Here is a 22,684-nt window from a genome sequence, read left to right as displayed (position 1 = left end):
CTCCATAAACGTTTAGCTCGCTATCCATTTCCACCTCTAATCTGGGTTAGGTACCCCTCCTATGTGGGATAAAAACATCCTGTATTTTCCCCATCACAGTACTTCTCAGATTATCATTAAATGCCTACAGATTTGTCTTTCCTCCTCCGTTCTATAAGCTTCATGAGGGAAGGACTTTTCTAGGCTAACTTTGACAGTGCCTGGCACTTGGCAGGCACTCATAAACATTTTTGAAATAAAAGTGCTTGGAATCATTCATCAATGGCTATCAATCAACTCAGAGGTTAGAAAGAACTTCATGCACTTGGCTAATATAGAGAGTCAATATGAGAAATCCATTTAAGAAACACTTCTGGTCATTTGCAAAACCATGGTTGCACACATTAACCATTATTCTACTGAATGTCCTACTACATCAGGCATTAGGGATAAATTCCTCTTTGACAAGGAAACATATCTCTAGACAGATAAAATTCTTGTATCAGATAATGAAAATTACACAACCCACTATCTTATCTTTCTCACGTAACTGCCAGAAAAGTAAGATCTAAATTCAGTAACTACTGTAATAAACTTACCTCAGATGCTTGGTCACATCTAATTCTCTGTGCTTTTCAATTTTTTGTTACAATTAACTTCTGCTGGAATTTTTATACATTATTTGAATTTGTCTTCAAAAGTCCAAGAAGTGCTTGAAAAATGAGTTAAGTTCAGGTTTTATTTGCCCACATTCTGCATTGGGGTGGATACCCACAAAGGGTCTCCTTTTATCCACCAGTCAAGAAATAGTCTCCTGACTCACTAGAGGTGTCTGTTATATCCTAGATAAGATAAACAGTGTAATATGATCCCATCAACAATTAAATTCTTTTGATTTTGCCAGAAATTCTTAGTTGCCATACTTGTTATTCTCCTGCTAAAGACTGTAGCCACAGGGTCCTCTTTTCTGCACAATCCCAGTTTTCTCATCTCCCAGAACCTAGAAAATCTAAATCTGGTTCCTGTGGCCCTCCTCATTTCTCTAGCCTGGTGCTTAATTTCCCTGGGTCCCAGTCACTCACAATGATTATTGTCAATAGGCAAGCAGGGGTAGGGGCAGGCAGAGGGCAAACATCCATTGAATTTCACCACCCATGAGTTATGCTAGATTTTGTTCATCTATGAAAATCAAGAATCAGTATACAAGTATCAATGGTTTGGTTGTGATTTTATTTTTAATAATCTTGTTGTTATGTCTAATTGTGCAAGTCATTCTCAAACCATTTTGAAAGTAGGTTGCACAGACACCCCAAATAAATAGAACCAGAATCTACTAAAATTTAGACGATATTTCTTTTATTTTATATGTTTTCAAGATTTCCAGGACCTGATCTACCAGCATAAAGATGAGTCATCAAAAGCAAATAATACCCAAGGCATTCAATATAGGCTGACTCAGACCAGAAACATCTGATCACCCTGATCGGAGAAAATATGGCAACAAAAAGAGTTACCTGACACTCTAGAATTAAAATGTTTAGAACTAGACAGGAAAGGATGGCTTCAGGAGAGAAAAATCCATAGCAACTCATTCCTACCAGTGCTAGAAAGCTTAGAATACTATCAGGCCTCTAGGACATATAAAATGCAATATTCAACTACATCATATTGCACACAGCACAGTGGCAATCAATATTTACAGCAACTTTGGGAATCCCTGCCTCTTAAGATTCTTTATCATCACATACTTTTTCAAAACTACCAAAACAGTTCCAATCTTCCTAAAGTACCTAAATGCAAAAGAAACCACAATCTCTCAAAACAGCACTTGAAAATCATAGTATAAGGGACAGTTTTACCCATTAACAAGCAGCACTTAATACTGAATGTCTCACTGCAATATGCAAGCAATAAGTGAATTAGGATGGTGTATTAGTTTGCTAAGGATGCCACAAAGTACCACAGACTGGTAGCTTAACCAACAGAAATGTATTTCTTCACAGTTCAGAAAGCTGGAAGTCCAAGATCAAGGTGTCAGCAGGGCTGGTTTCATTCTCAGGGCTCCCTGCTTGGCTTGCAGACAGCCGCCGTCCATCTCACTGTGTCTTCACATGGTTTTTCCTCCAACACACTAGTGTCTGTGTCCAAACTTTCTCTTTTCATGACAATAGTCATATTCAATTAAGGACCACCCAAAAGATTTCATTTTAACTTAATTACCTTTTTAAAGACTTTATTCCAAATACAGTTACATTCTTAGGTACTAGGGGTTAGAACTTCAACGTATGAATGGGGAGGGGGAGACACACAATTCAGAGCATAACAGATGGTTCTACTCAACAAACAGCATTATTTTCAATCCTATGTGGGACCTTCTGTGTTTTCCTTACATGGTTACAAATTGACCAAAATAGTTCCACTCTTTTTCTCACTTAATGTGAACAGGTATGCAATCATTAGAATTAGGTTCAGCTCACTTGCAAATTGGTAGTCCAGTACTGTGACCACAGCAGCCATAGTGAAGGAGACTCCAAGCAGACAGCCCATGCTGGAGTGCCTGTATGTGACTGAATCTCGCCAGGCCGCATGTTACTCAGCAGTAAAATGGGGATAATCACACCTTCCTTGCAGGGTTATCAAAGGACCTTAAATAGGAGACTAGGGGTAAAGATCTTGGCACAGTGTCTATCACCATAATAGAGAGCCTTCCTTCTGCAGATCTCTTGAAACTGGGAAGTAAAGCATTTAACCTTCGAGTTAACATCATCAAAACCCCGAGACTCCTGAAACGGAAAGCAATGTTCACATCATCTCCCCTAATTCCTTCGGACTAAGGCCCAGAGTGTGTGACCAGCTCTCTACAGCAGAGCTGAGACTGGAAGTCTTGACTCCAAATTCCTAGGGCCGGTGCCTTCCCTGATTCCCTCTCTCAGATGTGTAAGAGAAATGTCAGCAGTGAGCACGATGGGCTGCTAGTCGGAGAGAAAAAGGCCAGCAGTGACACACAAGGCCTGCCAATCTGGATTCAGGAGTCACAAAAACTCCGAAACCAAGACGTAAGACAGCGACACCACAGCTCAGGCTGGTATGGGTCAAGCTGTCTCAAGCTGTCCCCAGCCACAGCTCCTGACTCCTGTCTTTCTCGACCACAAGAGAAAAATGAGGCAGGAGGCCTGTTTCTTCTCCACATGTTCCTTCTTACAACCATATTTAAGTTCAATCTCCAAATCCGCAGAGCTGAAAAAAAACATTTAGCCAAACATAGCTGAGTATCTCCCTTAGGATCCAGGGACTCCCAATAGGCAGTTTGCCTTTTGTTCCCAGCTTGGTAATTCAAGTTCTTTAAGAAAGAGGGCCTCACCAGTCCTGACTCACACCAGGAGTTTGGTGCTTTTGGGCTCCCACACCTCTGCCTGCCACTTCCTGTGGAGCCTGCATCTTTCTCCCTCCTACACCTTTCAAAGTCTAAAGCACCTGCTGTGGGCTCTGCTGGGCCCTGCCACTATGCCCTTGGCATTCACTCCCACACACTGAAGGCAGCTGACTGGAAGTGCCTGAGACCCTGGGCCGGAAGGCTTTGTATTCCACCCAGGAGGAGGTAGTAAACAGTTACTGCCCCGAGAAACAGACCTCAGAACAACCTGACAGTTGGTGGACCAAACTCCAGCTCCCTGCCTCTAGGCTGGCATGAGCCCACAGACTCCCAGAGCTCTCAGTGAGAATCCCAGCTGCCCAGAGGAGTAAACAGCTTGAGAACTCACCCCTTCCTAGCTCCCTCCTCCTTGCCTCAGAGTCTGCTACCAGGGGACCCAAAACCAAGGCAGCATCCTGTAGGACTCCCAAGTAATCCCACCTTCCCCAGAAAGCCTTCCCTCATCACCAAGTCTCTCAAGTCACTTCCCATCATGTGTTAACACTATTCGTATACACTGTAATCTCATTTCTCTACCACAGGCTCTTGAAGAGGAGAAATTCTTTTACACGGCTCTGAATTCCCCCATGTTGCTCAGCACAGTGTCTTACGCAAATGAGAAGCTCAATAAATGTTTGTTGACTGAATGAAGAATGAATTAACCATGCCAGTCAGCAAGAAGGTTGGGCTCTGTATTTAAGCTAACTGAAACTACATCAGTGTGGCTGTCTGCTTCTTTCCAAAGCGCAGCATGAACTGCTTTTAACAAGCAAATTACTGCATGCATGTATTTCTTTAAATTAGCATTTTCCAGATACTCATCTTAAATCAAACACCTCTGATTCCCAGAAAATCAGAACAAAGATTTTTTTCCTAAATTCAAAACTACCTTACTCTCCAAGTTTTGGGTCTACTCCTCAGTTTTGGGAGTCAGTCACCCAATGTGGATGTCTTACATCGATTTCACCCAGAGTTCTCCCTGGGCATCATTTAAGATGAAAGTACAAAGACGTGTCACAGTCCCACACTCTCTCGCTAGAGTAGTGTTCCATTAAGAAGGAACATAATGCTGCCTTTTTAACCAAGAAGGCATTACCCTTGATGCATCCTAAGAATTCTTTCCTCTCTGTACTGGGCAGGGGCCAAAAGAAGCACAGGGATTTCACTGCACAAAAAACAGCACAGCATGCTGAGGGCCTGGGTGTTCACCTCAGACCAGTCAGATGGCCTGGAAACTTAAATATCCACATATATGCAACAGCCTGCAAGTCACATCACGTTCTTTAATGGATGTCTGGTGAGCAGCTCTGGGAAAACTGGACAAGTACCAAGTGTCTCGCGAGCACGCTTTTAACTCAATAGAAGTATATGTTATCTGAATCCCCAGTGCCCACTACCTCGAGCACATATCAACCCAGGGCCTGCCAAATTGCCTCCTTTTTTTTTCTTCAGCCCACTTTGAAGAGAGAAAGATTACATAGTGCACCCCTCCCTTCTCACTTACTAAAGTCAGAAAAAGACTGACTGAAGCCAAAGGGAAGACGAGCAGCATTTCTTATGACCTGAGCTGCTCTCACCAGATCATAAGCTCCATAAGATCAATGACTCTTCTCCTCAATGCAGAATCCCCCAACATCTCAGCGCAGTGACTGCCTCACTGAGGTAATAAAATTCCTTGTTAACGAACATGTGTAAGCACCACATGTTATCTCATCTAATCCTTGCAAAAACCTACAGCTTCGGAAGGAAACTAAAGCTTAAGAAGCTTAGAATATATCCATACGATGGTATATTACTCAGCTACAACATGAATGAACCTCAAAACATTGTGCTAAGTAAAAGACGCCAGTCACAAAAGGGTACCCATTGCATGAAACGTCCAGAATAGGTGAATGCATGGAGACAGAATGTAGGTTAGTAGTCACCAGGGGCTTAAGGGAGAAGGGAATGGGGAGTGGCTGCTAATGGGTACAGGGTTTCTTGGGGGTGATGAAAATGTTCTAGAATTAGATTGTGGTGATAACTGTAAAACTTTGTGAATATAATTTTAAAACACTGAATGGTAAACTTTAGAAAAATGAGTTTTGTGATAGGTGGTGGTGGTCATGGTGGAGGTGGTAGAAGAGGAGGGGGAGGAGGAAAAGGAGGAAGAGGAGGAAGAGAAGGAGGAGGAAGAGGAGGAAGAGGAGGAAGAGGAAGAAGAGGAGGAATAGGTGGAAGAGGAAAAATGAAGAAAAGGAAGAAGTTAAGAAGCTTCCCCAAGATCAAAGAGTTACCCATGCTTTCAACCATTATGCCGCTCTGATCACGGTTATTCTCAGTAAACATTTGCTGAAAACACCAGCAAACATATGGGTAATATAGGCTTTCGCATAATTCTAATCACACAGAGAGAAGAGACAATCAATCCTCAGACCTTCTGAGATTTCCCAGGACTGATATACATCAAGAATTGTTGCTCTAGTATCAATCATACCTCAATAAAGTGGATAGTAAAAATCAAAATTAAAAATACCTAAAATGCTTGTTTGACATTAAAAAAAAAAAAAGGAAAGACAAGAACGTTACCCTAGTGATCTTTTCAAAACCTTCTGTAACTTGGAATAACGGCTGTTTTAGAGGAAACACTAAACAAAATTTTTAAAGAGGACCACCCTGAGAGGAGTGTAATTAAAGGACCTCTAAGGTCATAACTAGGACCTCTGGAGCTAAATAAAACAGAAATCTGACCGTGTCTCTTTCACACTTACTGCCATCCAATGGCTTCTCACCCACACTCCTCACCATGGACCACAGTCCTTCATCGCCTGGCTGCAGAGCTGCTTCCTCTCTGATCTCATCTCCTCGTTCTCCCACTATCCCCTGCCCTGCACTGCACTCTGGTCATAATGTCCTCTGACCTTCTTGAACATCACACATCCTCCTCAGCTCTGGCTGTCTTGCTGTCCCAGCTGTGCAGAACCCTCAGCCTTCCAGCAACATGTGGTGGCTCCCCTTTGACAACCAGGGCTCAGCTCAGGTTCCCTCCTCAGATAGGCCTTCTTGCTTCTTCTGACCATCTAAATCATGCTGGACACCACACCTTCAGTCCCTCTCCATCCCATATGTCTTTATGTGGTGGTCCACTGTCTGCCTCCTCCTCCGGAATGACGCTCTAAAAGGGAAGGCACGAGTCTTGTCTATCTTATTCCCAGCAATATCAGCACCTACAACAGCCAGAGGCACACAGCAGATGCTCACTCAACATTTGCTGAACAAATGAATAGAACACACAGCACTGGGGCCGGGCGTGGTGGCTCACACCTGTTATCCCAGCACTTTGGGAGGCCAAGGCGGGCGGATCATGAGGTCAGGAGATTGAGACCATCCTGGCTAACATGGTAAAATCCTGTCTCTACTAAAAATACAAAAAAACTAGCCAGGCGTGGTGGCGGGCGCCTGTAGTCCCAGCTGCTCAGGAGGCTGAGGCAGGAGAATGGCGGGAACCCGGGAGGTGGAGCTTGCAGTGAGCTGAGATTGCACCACTGCACTCCAGCCTGGGCGACAGAGCCAGACTCTGTCTCAAAAACAAAAAACAAAAAACAAAAAAAACACAGCACTGCCATGAGATGCCTCTGCAAGCCACATGCAAACCAGGCTCTCCTCTCAGGAACTCCTGTCAGGTTAGTTAGTCCTCACAAGCTGGGCTTCTGGGCCTGGTGAGGTCACTAACCCTGCAGATTCTATGGTCACCACCTGGATTAACTTATGGTAACACCTTTATGTGCTCACAACTCCACACCCTGAGCCCACATACTTACCGGACACCTTTCCCTCCTCTGATAACTTAACACCTTTGCCTGTAATATAGCAATGATCATCCTATAGTGGAAATGAGGTCCCTCTTTCCTCAGAAGCTCTTTTGGGTACTCTATTACGGACTTAAACGTTCTGTTGACTCTCTACCTTTATTCTAATACATATCAGACTTTTTGGTTAATCCCAGACAGAAGTCATCTAAACTAGAGCCCACCCCCAGCAATGCATCTCATGTTCTAACACAGTTCCCTCGTCTCCAGTTCATCATGTCAGCCTTGCACACTTAGGTTGCACTCAGAAAGCTCAGGACAGCATGAGGGATGTATTACATTAGTCCATTCTCATGCCTCTCATAAAGACATACCTGAGACTAGGTAATTTATAAGAAAAAAAGCTTTAATGGATTCATAGTTCCACATGGGTGGAGATGCCTAACAATTACGGTGGAAGGTGAAGGAGGAGCAAAGGCATGTCTTACATGGCAGCAGGCAAGAGAGCATGTGCAGGGTAACTGCCCTTTATAAAACCATCAGATCTTGTGAGACTTTATTCACTATCACAAGAACAGCAGGGGGAAAACCCGCCCCCATGATTCAGTTACCTCCCACCGGGACCGTCCCATGACACATAAGGATCATGAAAGCTACAATTCAAAATAAGATTTGGGTAGGGACACAGCCAAACCATATAGCACATGAGTGCAGCTCTCAGCCTCTCTCTCACCACAGCTGGTTTTCCCTTCAGAGACCTCCATCTGTCCCCAGTTCATAGCCTCCTCTTGACCTCATCTCCCTTCTTACCCAGACTGGATCCTGATACTTAACTACCCAAGTTATTCATGAGTATTCAAAGAGCTTTGCCTCCACTGTTGTTCTTCTGTGCTACCACAGAGACTGAGCCCTGGGTCCACACTACAGTCTGCCTCCTTCATTCACACTCCGCAGTGACAAAGCACTCCAATTTTTAAAAATAATAAAAATAAAATGTAAAAAAACACCACCAGAAAGAAATACACAAAGACTAATAGACAGCACGTGATTTCTAATGAAGGTTGCTCAAACATTCTTGAATTTGACCTTGATGGGCTTCATCACTCATTCATCCCAGCAATTTCATCATTTTCCTCAAGCCCCAACCCAACCTCCCTCTCCATCCTAATCCCTACAGTAAATAACTTCAGAAATGTGTTTCTTCAACTCCATCCCCTCACCTGCAAGTCAGTCTCCACCTGCACACACCCTACAGCTTCACACCAATGCAGGACAACCTGTCTTTACTGGTTCAAAACTAAGTTCTGCCCTTGTGCTTTGATCTAATTCCCTTCAGTCTCTACCCAGCTCTTGCCCTATAGATTATCTCCTCTCTCCTTTCTGCATCTTCAACCTCCCACTCTTATCAGTTCCATCTCTCAGTCTACCAACTTGCTCTGTTAACTTGCTCTGTCATCACTAAAAAGCCCTGCCTTGACCCCAGTGTCTTCTGCTCTCTTTTCTTCTCATCCAAACCTCCTCAATGGATATTTGCTGCCTCCACATCGTCTCCTCTCATTAACTCCCAGCATACTGTAACCTGGTTTCTGTCCCCTCTCATTCCCCCCACCTCAGAGCTTCACTGAAACTGCTGCTTTCCGACCACCAGTGACTGACTGCTCAAATGGCAAATCCAAAGGGCAAATTTTGCCTCTTACCTCATTAGATTATTCTACAGTATGCGCCAGTAGATCACTCTACTGCAGATGACACTGTAAATCATACCTTCCCATTTTGAAACTCTGTTTAATCATTCTCCTGATTGTCCTATTTCTCCAATCACTCCTTCTCAATCTCCTTCATGGGTTCTTCATCTTCTCCCCTCCTCTTATCTGTCTTCTCAGCTTTCTCCCCTCCTCTTACCTGTCTTCTCAGCTTCTCTCTCCTGCTCTACCCACCCTCCGTGGGTAACCTCATTCATAGCCATGTTGGTCATTAACATTTATATAAAAATACCTCCCAAGTCTACAATCTCTAGCTCTCATTTCTCCCCTGAGGTTATATCCAGCTACCTCCTAGACATGGCCTCATGTATGTCCCAAAGCCCCTCAAATCAATCATGTCTCTTCTGATGCCACATTCTCTTCCCTTCACCATTCAACCTGTTTGTTCCCTGGTACTGCCCATTTTAGCTAGACATCACCCTCCACCCAACCAACCAATCGAGGTACCTCTGTTAGCTTTAACTATCCTCTCTGCCTTGTTATCCATATGGAGCAATCCTAATAATTTTTATCAACTGCAGATTTATTGAAAGTATTCCCTCTCCATGCCTCTTAGCGCTTCCTGGGAACAGGACCTCTATTTACTCCCCTGACTTGATATTTCAGTCTAGGGGATAATGGCCCAGCACTTACACGTGAAATACCAGAACTTCCATGAGCTGAGCTGTCCCTAGGCTTACCTCTCCCAACTCATCTCCCTTGTCTCAACTTTGTCATTTATGAGGAAGCTCAACAAAAGGCTCATGCTCCCCTAACATGCCATAGTGCAACGTGGCCTTGCCTCTTCAGACATACTATCTCACATGCCTGCCTAGAACACACTTCAAGATTTAGCTCAAGCATCACCTTTCCCAAGACGCCTTTTCACACTCCTCCAGCCTGAGAGCTGCTCTCCTTGGTGCTACCATAACATTCCATTTTAACCTCCAGCATATTTCATACTCTTCTAAAATTACGTATTTGTCTATCAACCTTCCCCCTTGTAGACTCTAAATTCCTCAAGTCAGAGACTGCTCACAATAGGTGCTCAACTTGATTCCTTTGCATGCTAAGTGTTACTAATAACTTCTGGCACATTTCCAGACCTCTAAGTACCCTGGCCATCCCATATGACCCTTTCTCTGCCATGTGCTAATTGACTAGGAGGCTCTGCTATGGCTGAGATATTTTACTGCTCAAAACACACAACAGTGTTGGTTGTGATCCTCTTGCTACAGTTTGAAATGATAGTCTCCACCACAGTAAGAGTTAAAGGAATTGAGGACTTACACTAAAATTAGCTCTATCTTGACACTCAACATAGTGTAAGATTTGGCAAGACAAGTCTCTTAGGCAGGCAAACTGCTGACACAGCATGGTGAAACGGAACTCAACCAAAGAGGAAAACCTGCAATACCTTTTCACAGGCAATTCTGAGTTATGCTGATTCATTCTGACTTAAAGCTGCAATAACACTTGAGTAAGTAACACCCAAGCTGACTTTGCATTTTCTTCTGCAGAGCTCACAGAATTTGGCATACAAGAAATTTAATAGTTGTTCTTTATGATCCTTTGCAATTTCTCAAATATTGGTTGTGGTCACTTACATTATAGTGTTTGATAGCATTAACAGGTATTTTTCTTGCAAAGATGCAGTCCTGATCAAAATACTGACAAAAGCTTAAAATACTGACTATAATTTCTGTAACTCAAGAAAACCATATAGAAAATCTCTTTCACCAAAGAAAGGCTCAGTGCTAGATCTATTTGAGGCTGAAGAGCCTTAGTTAAGTCAACAGCTCTTGTTCACACTTTGTACAAAGACATCTGTACAACTGATTCCAACTTAGGAAACAGCATTTAAATATCAACAAACACATGCTCAGAGACAATCGGGTAAATTTTCAACAGGACCAAAATTTCTAAGAAACCATATTAGAGCAAATTCTAAAGCAAAGAATCTTCTCAAAATAGGTATTTGCAAGTCATCACTTACTCTGTTCTTCCCACAGAAGTCATGTGAATTGTATTATAAAGAGTAAATGGAAGAAATTTCTAGACTGTAGTCAAATTATACTTGAATCAGTACATTTATTATTGCTTCTTATATACAGTGATGATTATAGTTAACATTTAATTAACTGGTATTACTTCAAATATTTATTCCATTTAGTATTGTAATATGTAAGTGCTGTGTTTGAGATGCTTAACATGTTAAATGTCTTCTATTTCAGAAAAAAAAACATAATTCACCGTTCAGAATTTTATACTTTACGTGTCTAAAATACATAATCTGCTAGAAAATAGTTGTTAAACAAACAGACATTATTTTGACTAAACCAATATTATAAAAACAAAGCTTTATTGCACCTGCTACTTAAGAGGATTATGTCTAAATACTCACTTGTTCAGTATGAGGTCAAGAATGAATTTGGAGCCGAAGGCTTCAATCTGGAAGCTTGCCTGGGCCAGATGGACAGCCTATGGATTCAAAAAGACAGAAGAATCTTAACTTACTTTCCTGTCTTTAAGACAGATTATTATCAAGAATGATATTTAAGAGGAATAACTTTTATGTATCAGTTCATTTCCTTATGTATCTTCATACAGTAATTCATTTCTTTAGGAGACTAGGTACAATATCATGGTTTTGCTAGGAAAATCTAAATATTTGGGTAGCAAAGAGCTAATAAGACAACCCATCCTGGAAAATGAAACCACTAAGATAAAAACCAACAGCATATTCTGCTGGACTTCCAAAGTGACCATGATGAATTATGCAAAAGTCTGACTAATTAAAGCTTGATTTCAGCCTGTTTTGTGCATAAAGCTAACCAATTCTTTCTGCACACCTAAGTGAAAAATCATGTCAGTGCTCTGCTCTTCAGCAGGATAGAACTTTCTCTGGAACTTTCTCTAAATGATGCATCAGCAGAATATGACAGTAAAATAGGAGAGTACAACTTTCTAACTTCAGAAAGCACTTAGAACCTGGCCTTTTGTGAATACTGAGAGTTTATGTCACCCTTTAAGAGTCAAATGTTTACAAATATTGTCATTATTTTGTCTTAATTCAAAATACAAAGAGAATTCCATCTAAACATGAATCCTATTTACTAGGTGTTAAAGATTATTACAGCTCACAGAAGCATCTTGAATACTGCAAATTAACAAATCAATGAAGTTTTGTCAAAGTATTAGCTAACATAAACTTCTCCTTTATCACACTATCAGAAAAAAAAAAGAACAAGGCTAAATGAAACACCTACACAATACTTCCTTAACTCACAAACGTTCTTCCTCCAGAATTGCATTCCTAAGGCACAGTGGGTGCTACAAATCATCTGTGAAGTGCTCCATGCATGGTAACTGGACACCAGCATGAACATACCAAGCATCCCCCTCCCAGTACTTTCTATTCCCACCTTCCCCCCAGTGCTAGCCCATGCTCCTCTTTGCCTTCCCCTGTATTTTTGATGACTGAAACTCTCACAATCCTTCAAAGGCGTCCCACCTGCAGTGCTTTCCAAGAAGTCTTCCTTCACACAATCTTCACGCTCAGGGCTTTGGAAGCACTTTATTTGTTCCTCCCTGTCTCTCCCTTTCCCATCCTTCCCCTGGGTGGTGAGCTCCACAACACATATCACAGGGGTCTTGCGAACAGGTCTAGGTTAATGACTCTTCCCCAGCATATCTGACCTTTCAAGTAATTCAACAAATATTCATTGTCAAGACCTTTTTGTCATACCAAACCCATGAAACACTATAAATAAACCATGACTTATACTTTCAGTCAAGCACATTGCCAAATCAGACAGTCACTCAATAATAATCAATCCATACAATGCAGAAAGGAAACTAACAAATATTAAATTTTAAATACAAAATAATGAGAAAGAAGGCTCATAAATCCTTAATGCCATAGGACGCCAAGTCGAATTCCAAACAACCTTCTACAACAGGGTCACCATACTTGTGGGCTTCTTGTATCCATACAACTATGAGAGAGAGAGAGAGAGAGAGAGAGAAAGAAAGAGAGAGAGAGAGAAAGAAAGAAACTTCTGTCAAGTGTGGTCTCTATTATCCACAACAGAATCTCTATTCAATACAAATATCCACTGTCTTTAAATTCATTCTGTACCTTGAAGCATTAATTTTTGCATAAAGATATTTATATTGATGAATAATTTGTACAAGGAGAGATTTTTCAACTCTGGATCCAAAAAAGCTTTAAGGATGTAAAATTTAATTTCTAAGAATAAGATAAATCCTTAGTATAGTTTCTCTTAAGAATATTATATAGTAGAGATGAGTTCATTAAATATACCTACTTGAACATCTTTATAAACACTAAGAAGAACTTAACAGTGACCCAGTAAAAAGCTTATTTCATAGCGAACAGGTGATGCGACAAGTACAAACACTGACAACACTCTGTTGCAAAATAAGGTAATCTGGTAGTAAACGTAGTACCTTCATTTTATAGAATTGTAGGAGTTATACAATTTGATAAATGCTAAAATAGGTTTATACCATGTCAATGTGACTAGCTTCAGTTTAATAGAATTTAATCAAAGAGCTAGTCAATCATACTGGGTTTTCCTTTGCTTTTGCATTCAATCATTCCACACAAACATATTAAGTCCTGCTTTGCATATAAAGATAGCTGGGACACAGCTTCTGCCCTCAAAGAAGTGATGGTCTCCAAAGGGGCAGGTAGAACTGTCAGCCCCAGCTTGTCTAATGGGCCACAGGACAGGGACCACAGCTGAACCCCACCCAGGCACAGAGGGGTACAGAAAGGATCCACTGACAAGGTGCTATTTGAACAAAAACTCAAAAGATGAATAAGAATCCACGTGTCAGGGAAAGAAAAGACACTCGGGGCAGGGAGGAAAACATTTACAAAAATCGAGTCAAAATGAATGTGAGAAAAACAGGCTTTTTAAATTTTTTAAAAATGAATATGGCCTGTAGGAAAATGGTTTTCAGATGAAATGTCAAACAATGAATCTGAAAAGGTGGGATGGAGACCGGCAGGCTTCACGTGACATGATCAGTGACATTTATAATCACAAACAAGAACATGTGGCCAAGACAATGAGCCTTCCCCTAAATGACCATTCCCTCAAGCTCACTCAGCACCATTTCTGGCACATACCATCATCACTATCATTATCATCATCATCATCATCATCATTTAAACATCTTAACAGATTACTCTCCAGAACTGACGCAATTTATAATGCCAGCAACAAAATATCTGTTTATCCATTGGAAAAAAAAAGAATTTGATTTTATTACCTTTATCTGTAAGAATGTTTTAATATTTTATTTCTAAGAGGAAGCACATTTTCTATAAAATGATTTAAGATTTCCTCACCATATTCATCTTCTTTGTGAATGTATCAAATGGAATTAGTTTCATCTAATATATTTATATCCATTTTAAGTCATTTAAATATACTGATGTATGTTAGTTTTCTTACATTCTATTTCTCTTTCCATTGCTATACATTCTACAAGTGTCTATATAGTACAGATTCTTCTCTATACCAAAATAAATACCTGACAAGTGCTACTTTTCCCTATCATTTTATTTCTGCCCTGTCTTAGGCACAATTAAAATAGTGTTTAACTTCTGGATGCTATGTATTCCATTTTGTCACTTTTTCTTTTACAAAATATTACACAGTTTTTATATATGTCCATTTAAAATATGTTTTCAAACCATGTAAAGTGAGTTCTCATCATTATTTTATAAACCACACTGTTTTATATATATATATTTTTTTTTTTTTTTACAGAATATTGGCTTGCTTCCTCCAAACGGTAGAAAAGTTAGAAGAATGGCTGGGATGAGTACAAAGTCTTATAATATACAGTCATATCATTTTTGGTTGATTTAACAGATTTTAGAGTTAATTAACTGACCAGCATCACTGAAATCTACTAAAAATACAAAGACTACCTACAGTATTGTTCCTCTTTTAAAAAGAACTGTGTAGTGAGGTTTAGAAATGTGTTCAGTAACACAAAATCAGATCCTAGGAATGCTTCAGAGAAGAGTTCATGAACCACATATTAGGTCAAAATCAGTTATTTTCTCTTTCAGGATATCTATTAAACAGCCTTGCTTTTATAAGGACATTCACTATAATAGCACTGTGGAAGAATGCAGGGTTTTATAGCCAAAGAACATCATTTCACAATAAGAATGAGCACGTCCCTGGGCTCAGAATTACCACCCTGAAGGACTGAGAACAGCTGTTGCCTCACCACTTTAGTATTTTTCTTTTAACTCAGAATCTGGCACAGGGAAATTACAGGAGCTCTAAAGACAAAAACAATTAAACTCAATTATATACACAAACCTCCTTCACTGGAGAACAATTTACACATCTTCGCAATGTGCTTTTGTTTGTATTTTTTCTTTCTAGTAGATGGCATCTAATGGTATAATATTAAATGACTTCAAGAAGGCTGTTGGGTTCTTCAGCTAAGACTTGTTTTGCACCTTATCATCAAGCGATGTTATGACATTAAGCAATCATCCATGCCCAGCTCTGTGTAGGGTGCATTAAATAAGCTATGTTTTCTTGGGACTTATATTCTAGATTAGCTAATATAGACATAAAAACAAAAGAAAAATAACTCTATATCTAATCATAAAAATAAAAAGCAGCCATGTGCGGGATATACATGTTTTCATGCAACTATGTTTCACACAAAATAGGTGTTCAAACAGTGTTCTTCACTATTTGGCAAGAATTTGTGAGTTCTGTAGAGCGTACCCATAACTGGAACTGAAAATGGGAAATAACAGTTTCCCAGAACTCAAAAAATATTATAAGGCTGAATTTCTACTAAACTATAAAATTTAGTAGAAAATGAGCAACTTGGGTAACTGGGTGTCTACGCTATGGATGATCACATCTTCTGAGACATATATTTTACCTTAGTATGCTCTAAACCAGTGGCCCCCAACCTTTTTGACACCAGGGTCCAATTTCATGGAAGATCGTTTTTCCATGGATGGGGTGGAGTGGGGGATGGTTTCAGGATGAAACTGTTCCACCTTAGATCATCAGGCATTAGATTATCATAAGGAGTATGCAACCTAGATCCATCGCACACGCAGTTCACAATAGGGATCGTGCTCCTATGGGAATCTAATGCCACTGCTGATCTGACAGGAGGTGGAGCTCAGGCAGTAATGCTCACTCACCCGCCACTCACCTCCTGCTGTGTGGCCCGGTTCCTAACTAGCCACAGACTGATATCACTCTGTAACCTGGAAGTTGGGGACCCCTGCTCTAAACTATAGGTGGTGTGGAAAACATAACAGCATTTGGAAGTGGTTTCCTGATCTTAAGACATACTAAGTTTATTTAGGGAGATATTCATTTAAGTAATGAAGGAAACATGGCCAAAAGAGGAATATCAATAGACAAGAAAATGTTTTACAAACAGAGGTAAGAAGCCCTTTAGGGTATCAAGCAGGCCTGAGCAAACACCAGTGGAATGACTGACACTCAACTTCGTAAAGAAGAGGGCAACAGGTCTGGGCTTCAGGAAACAGGGCATTAGAGAGAGCAAAAGGCAGTAAGCAGATGCCTGTCTTCTGTTTATTCTAACATAGAAAAAACAACGTTTATTCTATATCTGTTAAAACACTGAATATAGCATCTACATTGTATATGTGTGGCAGGTGTGTGAGTGTGTGTGTAACCACAACCTTTTCAGGAAGTGTTTTATTTTCTTTATCTTGTTGCATATGGTTCTTTCCCCTACCTTTACAGTTTTTCAATAGACCCTTCAAGAGTTTCTACTCCATTATCTAGAAATATGGTGGAGAAAGGTCATAGAATATAAAAATCACCTTTTTTTGAAATTCAGGACATTTTATAATGATTCAGAGAAGGCAGATTTGAAAATTCACCAACTAACAAGATGGGAGGAGGAAAACCCGCTAATTTGATGCTAGAGGGACCCCGCCTTTGTCATCGTGGGTTGAGCTGCTGAGGACAAGAGTCCACTTCACCAGGAAGACTTTCATCAGCATGGCTGTTTGGTATGTTTTTCTTTTTATATGAAAACAGTAGGCACAGAATCCAGCACCCCAGATAATTAAATATCAATGAGAAGAAAATGTCAACTTTAAATTGAAATAAGTTTGAGGAAAAGAAGTCACCTTTTTTTAATCACAGAGGTTCTTCTAAAGAGGACTAGTTTGGACCTATCCTGTAGCTGGAGAAACATAAAAGTCCAGCTTGTGGATCTTTTTTCTGTATAATGCAAAAATCCAAATATGTAAATATATTTTAAAAGTTTTGAAGTCCAAAAGAAAATATCAACAGACCATGTTTAATTATAATTTGGTTCTAATCCCTCATTCTAAATTGGTGATTGCACAGGTTTGTGTTATGATAAAAATAATAATGCCTCATATTTCTTACATTTTAATCACCTCAAAGTACTGTCATGTCTATCTAGAACACAGCACCCCATGCAGTTGGTAGAGCAGACATTTGTATTACCCTTTTATAGAAGAGAAGCATTTTTAAAGGGCACAGATAGATTAAGTAATGTTATTGTCCAAGGTCACACATCAAAGGAAGAAATATGAGGTGTCAGTTTTAGTTAAATGACAAAAAAGTGCTATATTTATGCCAGAAGTCCTTACATCTGCAAGCCTCAATGTTTTCTGGTCATTAAAATACAAATAATAATAGCTTAACGACATGATGTTTGCGAGGATTAAATAATACAATAATGCAACTGACGGCTGGGCTCAGTGGCTCACACCATAATCTGAACACTTTGGGAGGCCAAGGCAGGAGGATCGCTCGAAACTAGCAGTTTGAGACCAGGTTAGGCAACAAGGTGAAACCCTGTCTCTATAAAAAAATACAAAAATTAGCCAGGCGTGGTAGTGCATGCTACTCAGGATGCTGGGGCAGGAGAATCACCTGAGCCCAGGTGTTTGAGGCTGCAGTGAGCCAAGATCATGCCACTGCACTTCAGTGCGGGTGACAGAATGAGACCCAGTCTCAAAGAAAATAGCAGTAATAATAATGTGACCAATGTAGCTCAGTCATATTGAAAGAGCTCAATCGTTTAGGAAGGAGACAGTAAAGTAGGAAAAAGAGAAAAAAGAATATAGTAACATTTTGGAAGGGTATCAATCAAATCCACCCTAAAGTTCCCTCCCAGGATAGTTAGCCACCATCTAGCAAATTCCAATGTGCATTTATACTCAGCAAAATTTGCAAACTTTATACTTTTATTGCTAATTATCATTATGTATTATGCTTTGACCTTGTTCAAGTTGTCATGTCTTCAAAATAATATGAATCATTTTCCTGAGAAGTGAAACAGCTGCAAATGTTACATGAAGGCAGTACTGAAAATTAGGGTAACTTGCTGAACATTCTTGTCACGACGCATTTAAATAGGTACTTCGAAGGAGAAAATTATCATCATGTTTTCTTCTACCATGTTCCAATTGATACTATTATGGGCTTACCATCAACAAATCTGTATTAAATACCGAACTTATATAAGATACTAGAGCAGATGTATAGGAGAGTTAGTTTTGTTTTTGTTTGTGTTTTTTTTGAGACAGGGTCTCGCTCTGTTGCCCAAGCTGGCGTGCAGTGGTGCAACTGCAACTCACTACAGCCTTAACCTCCTAGCTGAAGCAATCCTCCCACCTCAGCCTCCCAAACAGATGGGACCATAGGCATGTGCCACTATTCCTAGCTAATATTTTTATTTATTTTTTGTAGAAATGGGAGTCTCACCATGTTGTCCAGGCTGGTCACAAACTCGTAGGCTCAATAATTCACCCTCCTTGATCTCCCAAAAAGTGCTAGGATTACAGGTGTGAGCTACCGTGCCTGGCCAAGAATTAACACTTAGATCAAAAAGATTATAATATGGTTAAGGAAATAAAATGAGTAACTGCAAAGAGTGAAAAATATGTCAATTAAATAATAAGAATCGTTATTGTTATTATTATTTTAGAGATGGGTCTCACTATGTTGCCCCAGCTGGTCTCGAACTCCTGGCCTCAAGCAATCCTCCCATCTTAGCCTCCCAAAATGCTGGGATTACAGGTGTGAGCCACCACACCTGGTATAAATATTATTTGTAAAGATACCACATACAATATAAGCATGATTAATTACTGAATTTGGAGTAAGGGTAACAAGTGTATTTGAATTTGTGGAGTGAGTCTGCTGGGGGCTGGGGAGAGCTGAGAATGGCTTATGAGGAAGACGTTCTCCTCATTTAAAGATAGAATTCAGACAGCTCTTCCAGGATTTATTTAATAGAATGAAATTATAAAGTGTTAATAAGTATTTGCTAACAAATAAATGTTTAAGAAACATGCTTTTAAAGTAAAACACAGGATGCCTTCCATTCTGGGCTGTTATACTGCAATGTGGATTGTGGTGTGAGTTAAACATGACAGTTTATCATAAAATAAAGAATTTCACAAGAATGACAAGTAGGGGGAGGACACACATGCCCAAAAATGCTAATGTATTTTGTTAATCAATCTATCTTTTGGCCCTAAATTAGGAAGCTTAAGTCATACCCTTTGAAGGCTATTACAGAAACAAGACCAAAGCATCAACAAAATACACTCTTCTCACAACCCACGGTGAACATCTCCCACTAACGGAAGCAGATCACTGTTTGACTTTGTTCTCTGTGCCAACCTAGCCGAAAAAGATGGAACGTCTACCGTAAAAGAAATCTAGCCAATATTCGATTATGCAATCTGATAAGACAGAAAAAAGGAAAGCTTGGATTTATGGATTTGTGAATTTTAACTTCTGACCACATCTTACACAAGAGCTCTTTTCTAAATAAATCAATCTTAAAGAGATTCCAAATTCATCTTCCTCTCTTTTCTTATGTACCTGAGTTTGAGGTACTCTTTTTTTTTTTTTTTTTTTTTTCTGAGATGGAGTCTCTCTTTGTCATCCAGGCTGGAGTGCAGTGACATGATCTCAGCACTGCAACCTCCGCCTCCCGGGTTCAAGCGATTCTCATGCATCAGCCTCCCAAGTAGCTGGGACTACAGGTGTGTGCCAATACACCCAGCTAATTTTTGTTACTTTTTCTTTTTTTAGTAAAGACAGGGTTTCACCATATTGGCCAGGCTAGTCTTGAACTCCTGACCTCAAGTGATCCACCTGCCTCGGCCTCCCAAAGTACTGGGATTACAGGTGTGAGCCACTGCACCCGGCCAAGGTACTCTTAAACATACAAAAGATGGATGCTGAAGAGAAAGAGGAAGTAGGCACTGGTAATCCAAATACGTATTCCAGTGAATCACATTAGCCACACTAAATATTTCTTTTTAAAATCTTCATGGCCAGCCAAAGAAGAGAAGGTTCATTTAATCTTATGGTAGGTGTGGGGAAGGTCAAACTAAGATTTTCCCTAGTGATTATTTAGTAATCCTGGAGGACTTTGTAACAACACACTTTCACTGACAAAGCATCCTTGGCCAGGTATATGAAATGTCTTCTATACATTTACCGTTAGTGATTAATGTTTGCTGGATATTAACTGGCAATGCCAACTAAGGAGAAAGACTGAATTACAAGCCTTTGGAGCACTTGCTATTTAAAATGGGTAAAGCAGCACAAGTATCACTACAGCAGTATTATTTCACTTTCATATATTTTTTGAGAGATGAGTAAAAATACAACTATGACAACAGTTACCATGGAAACGGTTTCTTTCGGCTGCCTTCTTGAATAGTAACATTTAATGTGGTGCATTAATCTAGTAGCTGAGGTGTGATTCACCTTGTTCTTTTTCCTCGTCAGTTCCTATATCACCAAACTGCAGAACTCCAAGGAACACTTCTCTCTCTGCTAACACTTGTGTCATAAAGCAAGAACATACTTTGTCTTTCTAGCCAGAATTATTGAACACCCACTAAATAATTTAAATAAAAGAATGGAAATAAAATATAGATTCTGGAAAGCAAGACATCAAGCACCATGCTTAGTGTCTGTGACTCATTACATGGCAGTTTTTTTTTTTTAATTTGCTTACATAATGTGAATACTATTCTAAAAGAAAAAAAAAGCCTCATGTGAGGCAACCCTCCTAAAGAGTCCTACTTCCCTGGACTGCCTACTCTGGTCCTTGAAATTTTGACTAGAACAGCCCAGTGGACTCATGTCAATGCAAATATCAATCCAAGGCAACAGAAGGTTCTTTAACTTGGGTCTTTATGATGACTACATAAGGATTAGTTAAGAATGAGTAACTCTGAAATACAAAATGAAAATTATGGTACAGTAATTATACAGTTCATTTGAGCATTGTTGTATCTAGCAAACCATAAATGATATAGAGTAGATTCAAATATTAACCTTCAATTCTCCCTCATTAATTACTGAAAATGTGTAATCAAAGAAGGCTGAGCAGATCTGTCCAGGCCAGAGCTCTCTTCTCTTGACGTACCTCAATTTACTGATCCTTGCTGGTAGGTTTCATACTGTTTCTACCCAGTGATTTGTGTTGGGATCTCTATACCAGAGCTGATATTTCCATTTGTAGGATTTTTCAGGCTCTGCTTATGAGATTGCTCAAAGTTCATGTTAAATATACAGCTGTTTGACAATGATATTCCTAAGTGGTCATTGCTTTCCTTGACAACCCTCAGCAAGTTGCATATTACTGCGGCAGAGATCCCTTTTATCTACAGAGAATTACAACTACAGATTAGGAAAAGTTCAGTATTCTCCGGTCCTCAGCCATGTCTGATTCTGTCCTTTCCACTGAATTCTGACCTTATCTATGACTATGGATGGGTTGCATTCTACCCCTTTGGATGAAAAGAGTAACTTTCAAATTGGGAGTCATGCCAAAAATGGATTTCTCCATTTTACAAAAATGCAGGTGCCAGTAGACTTCCTAAGTAACATGATTAAGGCCTGTTCCTTGACATAGAGGCCCACAATTGTCCTGTTTCACAATTTTACTCAAAACAAGTATTTGTAGTACACATACTTTACCCAAAGCTAGATGTAGAAAAGCTAATATTCATAGGCGACCTCATGTTCTCTAATATTGAACTTCCACAGAGCTCTGGAAAATATCAACCACTCAACCTGTATTTGCACAATTTTTAAAACTAACATGTAGAATACTGACCACTATGCAGAATCTCCTATTTTCGTACACAAATGATAGGTCTCACCATGTCCATGTAATGTTTTAGGCCTATTAAAACTCCATTTTTGTTTCTAAATGTGAACCTAGAAATTGCATGGAGCCTTGAAGACATACAAAATAAAAATAGAATATATCTATTATGTATCTGAGGAATATGTTTATTTCCTCAGATTATATATTGCCTTGTTGGCTTCTACATCATACATGAAATCATTTACTCATTAAGCAAATAATCATGTGTGTCTACCACATTTCAAGCAGAAGCCCTGGCCTTCCAGGGTTTACATTTTAGGGTACGTGTTTTGCGGGGGATGGCTAATACGACCAACAAGTAAATACAAAGTAAGTTAGATAATGATGAGTGATATAGTAAAAAGATTAAAGTAGATAAGAGTCAAAATAAGTTAGGGAGTTTGCAGAAGAAAGAGGTGACAGTTTTAAATAGGATGGTCAAAGAAGGAGTCTTTGAAGAGGTGATATCTGAGCAAAGACTAGGTGAAGGTATAAGTCACGTAAATACCTAAGGAAAGAGAATCCCAGGCAGAAGGAAC

General features: G+C 39.8%; 1 protein-coding gene across 4 annotated transcripts in view; it reads right to left on the bottom strand.

Moving 5' to 3' along the window:
• ADAM23 (ADAM metallopeptidase domain 23) overlaps window positions 1-22,684 on the bottom strand; it is a 169,095-nt gene that overhangs the window by 122,910 nt on the left and 23,501 nt on the right. For all 4 annotated transcript variants that reach the window (XM_023219491.1, XM_023219483.1, XM_023219474.1 and 1 more), the window contains exon 3: window positions 11,326-11,402. In XM_023219491.1, coding sequence (XP_023075259.1) covers window positions 11,326-11,402 — 77 coding nt within the window. The remainder of the gene's footprint in view (window positions 1-11,325; window positions 11,403-22,684) is intronic.

This window comes from Piliocolobus tephrosceles, chromosome 11 (assembly GCF_002776525.5).
Source record: "Piliocolobus tephrosceles isolate RC106 chromosome 11, ASM277652v3, whole genome shotgun sequence".
Taxonomy (NCBI): Eukaryota; Metazoa; Chordata; class Mammalia; order Primates; family Cercopithecidae; genus Piliocolobus; species Piliocolobus tephrosceles.
The sequence above is the reverse complement of the archived record's forward strand: the minus strand, read 5'-3'. Positions and strand labels throughout refer to the sequence as shown.